The sequence below is a fragment of the Panulirus ornatus genome, chromosome 25 (genome assembly GCF_036320965.1).
Source record: "Panulirus ornatus isolate Po-2019 chromosome 25, ASM3632096v1, whole genome shotgun sequence".
NCBI lineage: Eukaryota > Metazoa > Arthropoda > Malacostraca > Decapoda > Palinuridae > Panulirus > Panulirus ornatus.
The window spans coordinates 14781021-14795035 of record NC_092248.1 but is presented as its reverse complement, the minus strand read 5'-3'; the positions used below and the strand labels follow the sequence as shown (position 1 = coordinate 14795035).

Sequence of the window (14015 nt, the reverse complement as noted above, 5' to 3'; positions counted from 1 at the left end):
GCTGGCTAGAGTAACGTGTGTATCGTCATTGCTTTGTGACATCTTTTATTAAACCATTCCTTCCTCTTTCTTACCATTATCTCTGTATTAAACCATTCCTTCCTCTTTCTTACCATTACCTCTGTATTAAACCATTCCTTCCTCTTTCTTACCATTACCTCTGTATTAAACCATTCCTTCCTCTTTCTTACCATTACCTTTGTATTAAACCATTCCTTCCTCTTTCTTACCATTACCTTTGTATTAAACCATTCCTTCCTCTTTCTTACCATTACCTTTGTATTAAACCATTCCTTCCTCTTTCATACCATTACCTTTGTATTAAACCATTCCTTCCTCTTTCTTACCATTACCTTTGTATTAAACCATTCCTTCCTCTTTCTTACCATTACCTTTGTATTAAACCATTCCTTCCTCTTTCTTACCATTACCTTTGTATTAAACCATTCCTTCCTCTTTCTCACCATTACCTCTTCAGCTCTTTTAATGAACTCTTTTACCGCATATTTAGACTTGAGTCTAGTGTGCTCTCTCTCATGCTGGTATAGGAACTTTTCCTGTAAACACACTAAAGGCTTGTCTCCATGACTCCCTGTTACCATGAGAATCCAAATTCCCCCGGTCTGTCTTTTTATGATAGAAATCTTTCATTATCAGTAGCTTACTATCTCTAAGAAGTGGGTTTCACTGCTTTATGTGCCCTCCTGATTGTTTATCAGTGTATATTTGTTCTGATTCCTTAAAATTATTTGGAAAATTATATACTGATAATTATATACTAATAATAATTTCTTCCCTACATTTAATATTCCTATTGTATATTGTCTGAATGGGCCATCTTCCACTATATCTTGGTACTTCAGACCTCCTCTTATTGTTCTTGTATTTTTCTCTGTCCTTTCATGTTATCAGGCACTCCTGTGGCCAGAAGAGCTAAGAGGTTGTCTCTTAGGTAAGCTTGGTTTCCACGACTCCAATGATGTCACGTGCACTTCCTTCATACGATCCTTGAATTTCATTTCTTTACCGCTAATTATTTACCCATCAACATTTGAATACATTAGTTTCAGTTTCACATTACCTTCTCGTAATGTGCAGTTCCAGCCGGATTATTCCAACATTTTGTCATGTGTGGCGGCTCCAGATATTTGTCTTCTTACTGTGTTTTTTGCTCTTTTCCTTAGATCTCTCACACTTGATGAACATCCTACTTAATTCCACCATGTCTTAAGATCCTTAGCTTTTCTAAGTACTTCTTGGTTTAATGATTCCAAGTCAAACGTAACCATAAATGATGGCCTCCTACGTCTGGCTTATAATCTTATATTCTTCTTTCCTTTATCACCATAGTTGTCTGGCAGTCCCATAGCCTTCAATATCCTGTTGATACACATTTCCTTCTTCTTTCAATTCAGAATTAATCAGTGATTTAGGTCAGTAAGCCTCCTACTTTACTGGTCTTTCTACTTTTGTAGGTAGCCACTTTTCGTGTAGATCTCTCAACGTGGTAGTGTCAACCTCTGTGTCTCAACTTTCTCTATAATCTCTCTTCTTGCTAGTAAACACAGGTACTGTATTATCTGTACGTGTTTAAACTTTACACCAGCTAGTCCGTATACTTCCTTGCTAGCTTCATTTCTAACAATGCATATTTTTGTTTCCAGTTTTTCACTCAAATTCCTGTTCATTTCATCCCAGATTTATCTTCCTCTTCCTCACTCTCACCATTATGTTGATCTGCTCCTAAATTTGCTTCTTCTGACCTTCCCTGCTTTCTACTTTCATGTCTCTGTGTATGTTTTTGTCCTTTTTCCTCTTGAACAGTTTTCTGTATATTTCTGATGAAGTTTTCCGGGGTCTTCATCCCTGCTAAATTCTGGACGATGAAGCATTTGGAAGCCCCAGCCTTCAGGCCCACAGAGCAACCAAAGTCTGGCTGTTCTAGTACACTTTGATGGTATTTGTCTAGTGCATTCTGTTCTTCTGTACATCCATTCTGTTCTTCTGTACATCCATTCTGTTCTGTACATCCATTCTGTTCTGTACATCCATCCTGTTCTTCTGTACTTCCAATTCTGTTCTGTACATCCATTCAGTTCTGTACATCCATTCTGTTCTTCTGTACATCCATTCTGTTCTGTACATCCATTCTGTTCTGTACATCCATTCTGTTCTTCTGTACATCCACTCTGTTCTGTACATCCATTCTGTTCTTCTGTACATCCATTCTGTTCTTCTGTACATCCACTCTGTTCTTCTGTACATCCATTCTGTTCTGTACATCCATTCTGTTCTGTACATCCATTCTGTTCTTCTGTACATCCATTCTCTTCTGTACATCCATTCTCTTCTGTACATCCATTCTGTTCTGTACATCCATTCTCTTCTTCTGTACATCCAATTCTGTTCTGTACATCCACTCTGTTCTGTACATCCATTCTGTTCTGAACATCCATTCTGTTCTGTACATCCATTCTGTTCTGTACATCCATTCTGTTCTGTACATCCATTCTGTTCTTCTGTACATCCACTGTTCTTCTGTACATCCATTCTGTTCTGTACATCCATTCTGTTCTGTACATCCATTCTGTTCTGTACATCCATTCTGTTCTGTACATCCATTCTGTTCTTCTGTACATCCAATTCTGTTCTGTACATCCATTCTGTTCTGTACATCCATTCTGTTCTTTTGTACATCCATTCTGTTCTGTACATCCAATTCTGTTCTTCTGTACATCCATTCTGTTCTGTACATCCATTCTGTTCTGTACATCCACTCTGTTCTTCTGTACATCCATTCTGTTCTGTACATCCATTCTGTTCTGTACATCCATTCTGTTCTGTACATCCAAATCTGTTCTTCTGTACATCCATTCTGTTCTGTACATCCATTCTGTTCTGTACATCCACTCTGTTCTTCTGTACATCCATTCTGTTCTGTACATCCATTCTGTTCTGTACATCCATTCTGTTCTGTACATCCATTCTGTTCTTCTGTGCATCCATTCTGTTCTGTACATCCAATTCTGTTCTGTACATCCATTCTGTTCTGTACATCCATTCTGTTCTGTACATCCATTCTGTTCTTTTGTACATCCATTCTGTTCTGTACATCCATTCTGTTCTGTACATCCATTCTGTTCTGTACATCCATTCTGTTCTGTACATCCATTCTGTTCTGTACATCCACTCTTCTTCTGTACATCCATTCTTTTCTGTACATCCATTCTGTTCTTCTGTACATCCATTCTGTTCTGTACATCTATTCTGTTCTGTACATCCATTCTGTTCTGTACATCCATTCTGTTCTGTACATCCATTCTGTTCTTCTGTACATCCATTCTGTTCTGTACATCCATTCTGTTCTTCTGTACATCCATTCTGTTCTGTACATCCACTCTGTTCTTCTGTACATCCATTCTGTTCTGTACATCCATTCTGTTCTGTACATCCATTCTGTTCTGTACATCCATTCTCTTCTGTACATCCATTCTGTTCTTCTGTACATCCATTCTGTTCTGTACATCCATTCCGTTCTGTACATCCAATTCTGTTCTGTACATCCATTCTGTTCTGTACATCCATTCTGTTCTGTACATCCAATTCTGTTCTGTTCATCCCATTCTGTTCTGTACATCCATTCTGTTCTTCTGTACATCCATTCTGTTCTGTACATCCACTCTGTTCTGTACATCCATTCTGTTCTGTACATCCATTCTGTTCTGTACATCCATTCTGTTCTTTACATCCATTCTGTTCTGTACATCCAATTCTGTTCTTCTGTACATCCATTCTGTTCTTCTGTACATCCATTCTGTTCTGTACATCCATTCTGTTCTGTACATCCACTCTGTTCTGTACATCCATTCTGTTCTGTACATCCAATTCTGTTCTGTACATCCATTCTGTTCTGTACATCCATTCTGTTCTGTACATCCATTCTGTTCTGTACATCCATTCTGTTCTGTACATCCATTCTGTTCTGTACATCCATTCTGTTCTGTACATCCATCTGTTCTGTACATCCATCTTCTGTACATCCATTCTTTTCTGTACATCCATTCTTTCTGTACATCCATTCTGTTCTGTACATCCATTCTGTTATGTACATCTATTCTGTTCTGTACATCCATTCTGTTCTGTACATCCATTCTGTTCTGTACATCCATTCTGTTCTGTACATCCATTCTGTTCTTCTGTACATCCATTCTGTTCTGTACATCCATTCTGTTCTTCTATACATCCATTCTGTTCTGTACATCCACTCTGTTCTTCTGTACATCCATTCTGTTCTGTACATCCATTCTGTTCTGTACATCCATTCTGTTCTTCTGTACATCCATTCTCTTCTGTACATCCATTCTGTTCTTCTGTACATCCATTCTGTTCTGTACATCCATTCCGTTCTGTACATCCAATTCTGTTCTGTACATCCATTCTGTTCTGTACATCCAATTCTGTTCTGTACATCCATTCTGTTCTGTACATCCATTCTGTTCTTCTGTACATCCATTCTGTTCTGTACATCCAATTCTGTTCTGTACATCCATTCTGTTCTGTACATCCAATTCTGTTCTCTGTACATCCATTCTGTTCTGTACATCCAATTCTGTTCTTCTGTACATCCATTCTGTTCTGTACATCCAATTCTGTTCTGTACATCCATGCTGTTCTGTACATCCAATTCTGTTCTTCACATCCATTCTGTTCTGTACCTCCCATTCTGTTCTTCTGTACATCCCATTCTGTTCTTGCATACATCCCATTCTGTTCTTCTGTACTTCCCATTCTGTTCTTCTATACATCCCATTCTGTTCTGTGCTTCCAATTCTGTTCTTCTGTACATCCATTCTGTTCTGTACTTCCCATTCTGTTCTGTACATCCATTCTGTTCTGTACATCCATTCTCTTCTGTACATCCATTCTGTTCTTCTGTACATCCAATTCTGTTCTTCTGTACATCCATTCTGTTCTGTACATCCAATTCTGTTCTGTACATCCATTCTGTTCTGTACATCCAATTCTGTTCTGTACATCCATTCTGTTCTGTATATCCATTGTTCTGTACATCCATTCTGTTCTGTACATCCAATTCTGTTCTGTACATCCATTCTGTTCTGTACATCCATTCTGTTCTTCTGTACATCCATTCTGTTCTGTACATCCACTCTGTTCTTCTGTACATCCATTCTTTTCTGTACATCCATTCTGTTCTGTACATCCATTCTGTTCTTCTGTACATCCATTCTGTTCTGTAGATCCATTCTGTTCTCTACATCCATTCTGTTCTGTACATCCATTCTGTTCTGTACATCCATTCTGTTCTGTACATCCAATTTTGTTCTTCTGTACATCCATTCTGTTCTGTACATCCACTCTGTTCTGTACATCCATTCTGTTCTGTACATCCATTTTGTTCTGTACATCCATTCTGTTCTGTACATCCATTCTGTTCTGTACATCCATTGTTCTGTACATCCACTCTTTTCTGTACATCCATTCTCTTCTGTACATCCATTCTGTTCTTCTGTACATCCATTCTGTTCTGTACATCCATTCTGTTCTGTACATCCATTCTGTTCTGTACATCCACTCTGTTCTTCTGTACATCCATTCTGTTCTGTACATCAAATTCTGTTCTTCTGTACATCCCATTCTGTTCTGTACATCCATTCTGTTCTTCTGTACATCCATTCTCTTCTTCTGTACATCCACTCTGTTCTGTACATCCATTCTATTCTGTACATCCATTCTGTTCTTTACATCCATTCTGTTGTGTACATCCAATTCTGTTCTGTACATCCATTCTGTTCTGTACATCCACTCTGTTCTGTACATCCATTCTGTTCTGTACATCCAATTCTGTTCTGTACATCCAATTCTATTCTGTACATCCGTTCTGTTCTGTACATCCAATTCTGTTCTTCTGTACATCCATTGTTCTGTACATCCATTCTGTTCTGTACATCCATTCTGTTCTTCTGTACATCCAATTCTGTTCTTCTGTACATCCATTCTGTTCTGTACGTCCAATTCTGTTCTTCTGTACATCCAATTCTGTTCTGTACTTCCATTCTGTTCTGTACATCCAATTCTGTTCTTCTGTACATCCATTCTGTTCTGTACATCCATTCTGTTCTGTACATCCAATTCTGTTCTTCTGTACATCCATTCTGTTCTGTACATCCAATTCTGTTCTGTACATCCATTCTGTTCTGTACATCCAATTCTGTTCTGTACATCCATTCTGTTCTGTACATCCAATTCTGTTCTTCTTCACATCCATTCTGTTCTGTACCTCCCATTCTGTTCTTCTGTACATCCCATTCTGTTCTTGTATACATCCCATTCTGTTCTTCTGTAATTCCCATTCTGTTCTTCTATACATCCCATTCTGTTCTGTACTTCCCATTCTGTTCTGTACATCCATTCTGTTCTTCTGTACTTCCCATTCTGTTCTTCTGTACATCCATTCTGTTCTGTACATCCAATTCTGTTCTTCTGTACATCCATTCTGTTCTGTACTTCCAATTCTGTTCTTCTGTACATCCATTCTGTTCTGTACATCCAATTCTGTTCTGTACATCCAATTCTGTTCTTCTGTACATCCAATTCTGTTCCTCTGTACATCCATTCTGTTCTCCTGTACTTCCCATTCTGTTCTTCTGTGCATCCCATTCTGTTTTGTATACATCCCATTCTGTTCTTCTGTACTTCCCATTCTGCTCTGTACATCCCATTCTGTTCTTCTGTACTTCCCATTCTGTTCTTCTGTACATCCATTCTGTTCTTCTGTACATCCATTCTGTTCTGTACATCCACTCTGTTTTTCTGTACATCCATTCTGTTCTGTACATCCAATTTTGTTCTGTACATCCAATTCTGTTCTGTACATCCATTCTGTTCTTCTGTACATCCAATTCTGTTCTGTACATCCATTCTGTTCTGTACATCCATTGTGTTCTTCTGTACATCCATTCTGTTCTGTACATCCAATTCTGTTCTTCTGTACATCCATTCTGTTCTGTACATCCAATTCTGTTCTTCTGTACATCCAATTCTGTTCTGTACATCCATTCTGTTCTTCTGTACATCCAATTCTGTTCTGTACATCCATTCTGTTCTTCTGTACATCCATTCTGTTCTGTACATCCAATTCTGTTCTTCTGTACATCCAATTCTGTTCTTCTGTACATCCATTCTGTTCTTCTGTACATCCAGTTTGTTCTGTATATCCATTCTGTTCTGTACATCCAATTCTGTTCTTCTTCACATCCATTCTGTTCTTCTGTACCTCCCATTCTGTTCTTCTGTACATCCCATTCTGTTCTTGTATACATCCCATTCTGTTCTTCTGTACTTCCCATTCCGTTCTTCTATACATCCCATTCTGTTCTGTACTTCCCAATCTGTTCTTCTGTACATCCATTCTGTTCTTCTGTACTTCCCATTCTGTTCTTCTGTACATCCATTCTGTTCTGTACATCCATTCTCTTCTGTACATCCATTCTGTTCTGTACATCCAATTCTGTTCTTCTGTACATCCATTGTTCTTCTGTACATCCAATTCTGTTCTTCTGTACATCCATTCTGTTCTGTACATCCAATTCTGTTCTGTACATCCAATTCTGTTCTGTACATCCAATTCTGTTCTTCTGTACATCCATTCTGTTCTCCTGTACTTCCCATTCTGTTCTTCTGTACATCCCTTTCTGTTCTTGTATACATCCCATTCTGTTCTTCTGTACTTCCCATTCTGTTCTTCTATACATCCCATTCTGATCTGTACTTCCCATTCTGTTCTGTACATCCATTCTGTTCTTCTGTACATCCATTCTGTTCTTCTGTACATCCAATTCTGTTCCTCTGTACATCCATTCTGTTCTGTACATCCCATTCTGTTCTGTACATCCCATTCTGTTCTGTACTTCCCATTCTGTTCTTCTGTACTTCCCATTCTGTTCTTCTGTACATCCCATTCTGTTCTTCTGTACTTCCCATTCTGTTCTTCTGTACATCCAATTCTTTTCTTCTGTACATCCCATTCTTTTCTGTACATCCATTCTGTTCTTCTGTACTTCCCATTCTGTTCTTCTTTACATCCCATTCTGTTCTTCTATACATCCCATTAAGTTCTTCTGTACATCCCATTCTTTCTTCTGTGCTTCCCATTCTGTTCTTCTGTACTTCCCCTTCTGTTCTGTACATTCCATTCTGTTCTTCTGTGCTTCCCATTCTGTTCTTCTGTACTTCCCATTCTGTTCTTCTGTACTTCCCATTCTGTTCTTCTGTACTTCCCATTCTGTTCTGTACATCCCATTCTATTCTTCTGTACATCCATTCTGTTCTGTACATCCAATTCTGTTCTGTACATCCCATTCTGTTCTGTACATCCATTCTGTACTTCCCATTCTGTTCTGTACATCCCATTCTGTTCTTCTGTACATCCATTCTGTTCTGTACATCCCATTCTGTTCTTCTGTACATCCCATTCTGTTCTTCTGTACATCCCATTCTGTTCTTCTGTACTTCCCATTTTGTTCTTCTGTACTTCCCATTCTGTTCTTCTGTACATCCATTCTGTTCTGTGCATTCCATTCTGTTCTGTACTTCCCATTCTGTTCTGTACATCCCATTCTGTTCTGTACTTCCCATTCTGTTCTTTTGTACATCCCATTCTGTTCTTCTGTACTTCCCATTCTCTTCTGTACTTCCCATTCTGTTCTTCTGTACATCCCATTCTGTTCATCTGTACTTCCCATTCTGTTCTTCTGTACTTCCCATTCTGTTCTGTACTTCCTATTCTGTTCTGTCCATCCCATTCTGTTCTTCTGTACATCCCATTCTGTTCTTCTGTACTTCCCATTCTGTTCTTCTGTACTTCCCATTCTGTTCTGTACTTCCCATTCCGTTCTGTCCATCCCATTCTGTTCTTCTGTACTTCCCATTCTGTTCTTCTGTACTTCCCATTCTGTTCTTCTATACATCCAACTCAATTTCTAATGATAAGAGGCAGGATGTTGAGGAGTCTTGGGCCTCTGATGTTTAAGGTATTCTCCCTCTTTGTGCATATCGACCTGTGGATTTCACAGATTTTATTCTACAGAATTTTTCATGCGTGTTGTGCCAGTAAGGATGTAATTTCAGTATGTAAGTGGAGAATCATACGCTTAAAGATGTATGTGATATTACACTCCCGTCTGCACTTCGGGAAGTTTATTCTTGGAGATATTAGCAATTGCTGAAAGTTTGATCTTTTACTTCAGTAATATGGGATGTGAAATATCTATGAATACTTTCTGCAGTTATGCCTGCCTTGGAAGGTGACGTTAGAATGCTGCAATGCTCAATACGTCAAAGAATTAGCAACTTGAATAAGATTATCATAGTTTTTTCCTTGAATGTTGGCGGGATTCAGCCTACCATTCTTTTACTTGAGACAACCGTTGTTATGTTCACTGAAGGTTTTGGTATTAGACATTATTACTCTGAGGTCTTTCACATTACTCAACTGGTTTATTATACTGTCTGTGTAAGTCTGGTATTGTTTTTTATTTCATTTTTGCTAGACCAGAGGAGTTGGAACGCATCTCTATTGCAAAGCATGTTTTCTTGGCTGCTTAGTTAAGACTTCATATATATTCTCTTTGCAGCATTTTGGCATCATCTGTTGATGTGATTTCCATACCTATTTTTGTATGATCTGCAGAGGATATGAACCTGTAGCTCGTCTTTGCTACAATATTGACTATAAAAATGAGGAACAGGAGGAGTGCATATAAACTTTCATGGGGTAGTGCACGTTTTACCATAGAGGCACCGGAGATGACATGGTTTACAACCACATGTTGTAATATATTAATTACAAATATGCATATCCATCTCCAATTTTTTTGGTTATTTCCATTTTTCGCTTTGTGTGTGCTATTCCACCATGTTTATATTTTTCCAATGGTTATGCAAATATGTGTAGATCACATAAGCATTTTATCTGTTTTCATGCAGCTGACAGAGGCAAGATTTTCCCACTCTGAAACAATGTTGTCTTGGCTTACGTAAATGTTGTCTTGGGTGACGTAAATTCTTTACTAACATAAAATCAGTCAGTTTGCCTCATAGGCTTTGCTTCCACCTGTGTGGAATCTACACTTTTTCTCCAGCACTTGTGGTGGTGGAGTTTTGCATTTCATCATGAAGACTGAGTTCCATGAGTCTGGGTCTGGGGCTGATTGTATGGACATGCTCATAGTGGCCCTTTTGAAATCTTGTGTTGAGGTGGTTATATGTGCTATGTGCAAGCTTGAGGAATCACTATTTAGGCAGAAGTCTGTTGGGTCATTTACCTTTAATGTGTTTACTGAATACCAATGTATATTGCCATCATAGAATCTCACTCATTTCCTGGCAGTCATCCTTAAAAATACCTTTTCCTGTTTTCAGTGGTGCCAATGGAGTTTTTTGTCCTGGATTTGCATTTTGCATTTAAGTAAAACTATTTTTGGTTATATATAATTTCATTAATGGCTTTTGTTTTCTTTTTCCTGTTTCATGTGACATTTTTGATTTATGGTCGATGTCCGACAGCACATCAGATACGTTTTCTTTCCTTTGCTGGGTGAGCGGTGGCTTCTTTATAATGTCTGCAGTTCTTTTTGTATATAGTAAATTCACCATGCTCTTTTGTCTTTTCGCTTAACCTTCAGTACATCTAGAAGAGGCACATCAGACTTTGCCTTCATTTTAACGGCTTTATCTTCTCTCCTCTGATTTGGTTTCTCACGAATCCCCCTCCCATAAACTGTGTCTGTTCCCCTCCAGTCTTGTGGCTCCCTTCATTGAGTCATGGCAGTTATAGGCCAAGTGAAACTAGCCTTAGCACCGTGTATATGGTTACTCTGAGAGTTGCACAAAAGATAAAGCCTCACCCAAAAGCTGAAACTCTGGTGTTGCCATGCTGCAAAGTTATTGTCGGTTACATCCTGGGAGAGAATGTGGTATGTAAATTGAACTTATTCTCATTGCCAAATGACAATGTTCATTGGAGAATCAGTGATTTATCAGAAAATTTCAAAAATTAAGTGATTTTGGATATTAAAGTAGCTTCTCTGGGCTGTTTTGTGATTGAACTTGATGAGGCAGCTGCTCTTCTACACCTGGGACATAAAGGCCTCAGTTTTTTTCTTTCCAAAGAATCCACAACACAGGCAGTTGACAACTAATTTGAAGAGGAAGAACTTTCTTGCAGAAACATTACGGGATTTATGACCAAACTCTGCCTCCAGTCCTGTACTTGATGATATGACCATGGTGAATGTCATCAGATCCATTCCCCTGAACACGAGGATGCTGTGCCTCCTGTGTGACGCTGAAGAGAGAGTTGAAAGAATCCAGTAGGGGTGAGAATGGGAAGCTGTGTTTCCGTAACGATGTATTTTCTCACCTCAACGTACTCAACAAATCACACAAGGTTTTTGGTTGAATTTCGAGCTGTGGCAAGAAAGATTCAGTATGAGCTGTTTTTGATGTCTTAGTGTGAGGCTGATTGTAGGGGTACTCAGAAGAGCAGAATTCTTTTCCATGCCATCTTGGCATCAGATGAGACTTTAGTATGTCATTAATGGTACGATAAGTCAGATGAATATGTAAAAAGGGATAGAAAAAGTTATCTTGTGATGTGCATCGTTGTTCTTGAGTTTATCAGTTGTTGTGAGCCCACCATTTGAGGAATAAATGAAGTTCATCAGATCATTTTGGAAGACTTTATACAATCAGATAATCAGGCATGATTTTAAGACCAATAACTCCAGAAACTTTCGGGTATCTTTTACTAAGAAGGCAGGGACCCTTTTACCTTTGTAATCGCATACCTTCTTGGCCATCGTATTTACCCTGAGAAACATTACGTATCAGTCTGTTCAATTGTAATATCAAGGCATCTCCATTAATATTTGGTTTGATTTCTTGTGTACAGTCAAGAAATTCCACTTCTTTTTATTGTGTATGGTTCCGATATCATTTCAGAAACTAGTGTTTAGCTATTGAAAATACTGACATTTAAGCAATTGCTGTTCAGTACTTATTTTCTGAAAAGAACAAGTGTAGACAGGGCATATGCAGTTATAATCTGAAACATTGTAGAATGCTAATAGGAAAGTGCTTGTTGCTTGTTTTATTTTGATCTTTGTAATAGTAGAAGATAAGAAAATGCATGTTCCACTAAGGCATGCAGATAAGTCATGCTTTGTATATTTGTGACATAAGGTAAAAAATCTTTCATATTCACCTGATGAAAAGTAACCATAGGAAGATTTTATTCACCAAGATATATTTGAATTGTACAACTTCAGATTAGTGATAAGACAATAACAAAGTTGGGTTGTTCCACAGGATTCGTTTAAACTTTCAGCCAAAGATTGTTACTTGTGAAACCTAGATATTCACTTTGCTATCATGTATCTTTAATTCAGGTATGAATTTCAGATGTTGGAGCAAAGACGATGAAAAGAACTTCAGTGAAAAAAGTCTCTGCAAAGAAAGTATCTCCTAAGAAATCCAAGATTGATGATACAACTGATTCAGAGGAAATATTGGAAAACGAAAGAGAAAGGAAGAGGCATAACAAGAAAATTAAAGCTAGTAACAGATCAACAAAAGACAAAAAGTGGAAAATGAAGAACATTAATGATACTTATAATGATTATGCTGATAGTGATAGCTCATGGGAGGAAAAGACATTTAAAAGGAAAATCAGAGGTGGTTTTGAAGAATCAAGGAAAATAATTACACGCTCGATGAAAGTAAAAACATGAAAAAATGATTTTAATGAAAAATGAAAGAAAACGATGATAATTCAGTCAGGAAACAGAATCAAGAAGAAAGATCAAGGATAATGATGAATATTTTTTTAGGACAAACAGTGAATAAGAAAAAACAGGGCACTAAAGGGAAAAGTGATTAACTAGTAAAAATGATTAAATTATATATCTTACATAACATAGTAGAGCTGTAGCTGGTGCACAAGAATTCCTAATTCTTACTCTTGTCTGAAAACAGACAGTATAAACTTTGGACTCGTTGAATCAAAATAAATGTTATAGCTCATGTAGCCAAAGGTATGTTTGTGAAGATGATGGACCTCAGGTATATGGCAACAGATATCTGTCTGTTTTGGGTGATGGGATGAAGGTTGAGTAGCAATGTAGGGAAATGGGTTATGTATCTCTTGATCTTATTCTGATATTGGTCAAGGAGTATTGCTAGATTCCTATTTCTCATTGTTTATGTTATTAGTGATATGTTATTTTTGTAATCCCAACCACCTTCAGCTATGGTGGGTATCAATTTCTAAACACATTATCCCAGGATATGTTGTGAGATAATTGTTTCTGTTAATACACGAGGCCATGTAAAAGGTAAAGTCGAGAGTAACATAACTAACAACAAACCCAAATTTATACTTGTTTTTTTTATATGAATAACAATATCAGGATCACTAATTCACATGAAACAATCAACAAACAATATATTGAAAGTAATAATAATCTGTGAATAATCCAGACACAAGATGAACGCTATGGCGGACGAGACACCGAAGCATTTATTCCAATTAAACCTGAAATTTGCATCTGTATATTGATACTGTCGTCAAATCCTTCTATAAATAATTCCATTAATCAGTAGAGAAACCAGTTCGCACGTCTAGCCACTTAGCAGGCAAGGAGAGAGAACGAATTTATGTTTCAGCAATTTTGCTCCAGCTCCCCAAATTATTGTATTAAAATAGCAAGGTTTCCTTTATACAGAAAATTATTAATTGATTTTTGCAATACTTTTATGATAATTTATAGAAAGACATGATAAGATGATAGAAGGTTTGCATCATTCCCCAAACCTTTAAAAGAACATGTAATGGTGCATTAAGGGATACTACACAAAACAGAAAACATTTGATTTGAAGATGCACAAAAAAGGAAATACATGACATTTTTTCACTCTTCATTTCTCTGTGAAGGCAC

The 14015-nt window shown here is 37.6% G+C and overlaps 1 protein-coding gene across 1 annotated transcript in view; it reads left to right on the top strand.

Moving 5' to 3' along the window:
• LOC139757309 (uncharacterized) overlaps positions 1–13806 on the top strand; it is a 154552-nt gene extending 140746 nt beyond the window's left edge. Inside the window, exon 4 of the mRNA XM_071677708.1 lies at positions 12481–13806. Coding sequence (XP_071533809.1) covers positions 12481–12809 — 329 coding nt within the window. The 3' untranslated portion in view covers positions 12810–13806. The remainder of the gene's footprint in view (positions 1–12480) is intronic.
• Positions 13807–14015: the final 209 nt, after the last annotated feature.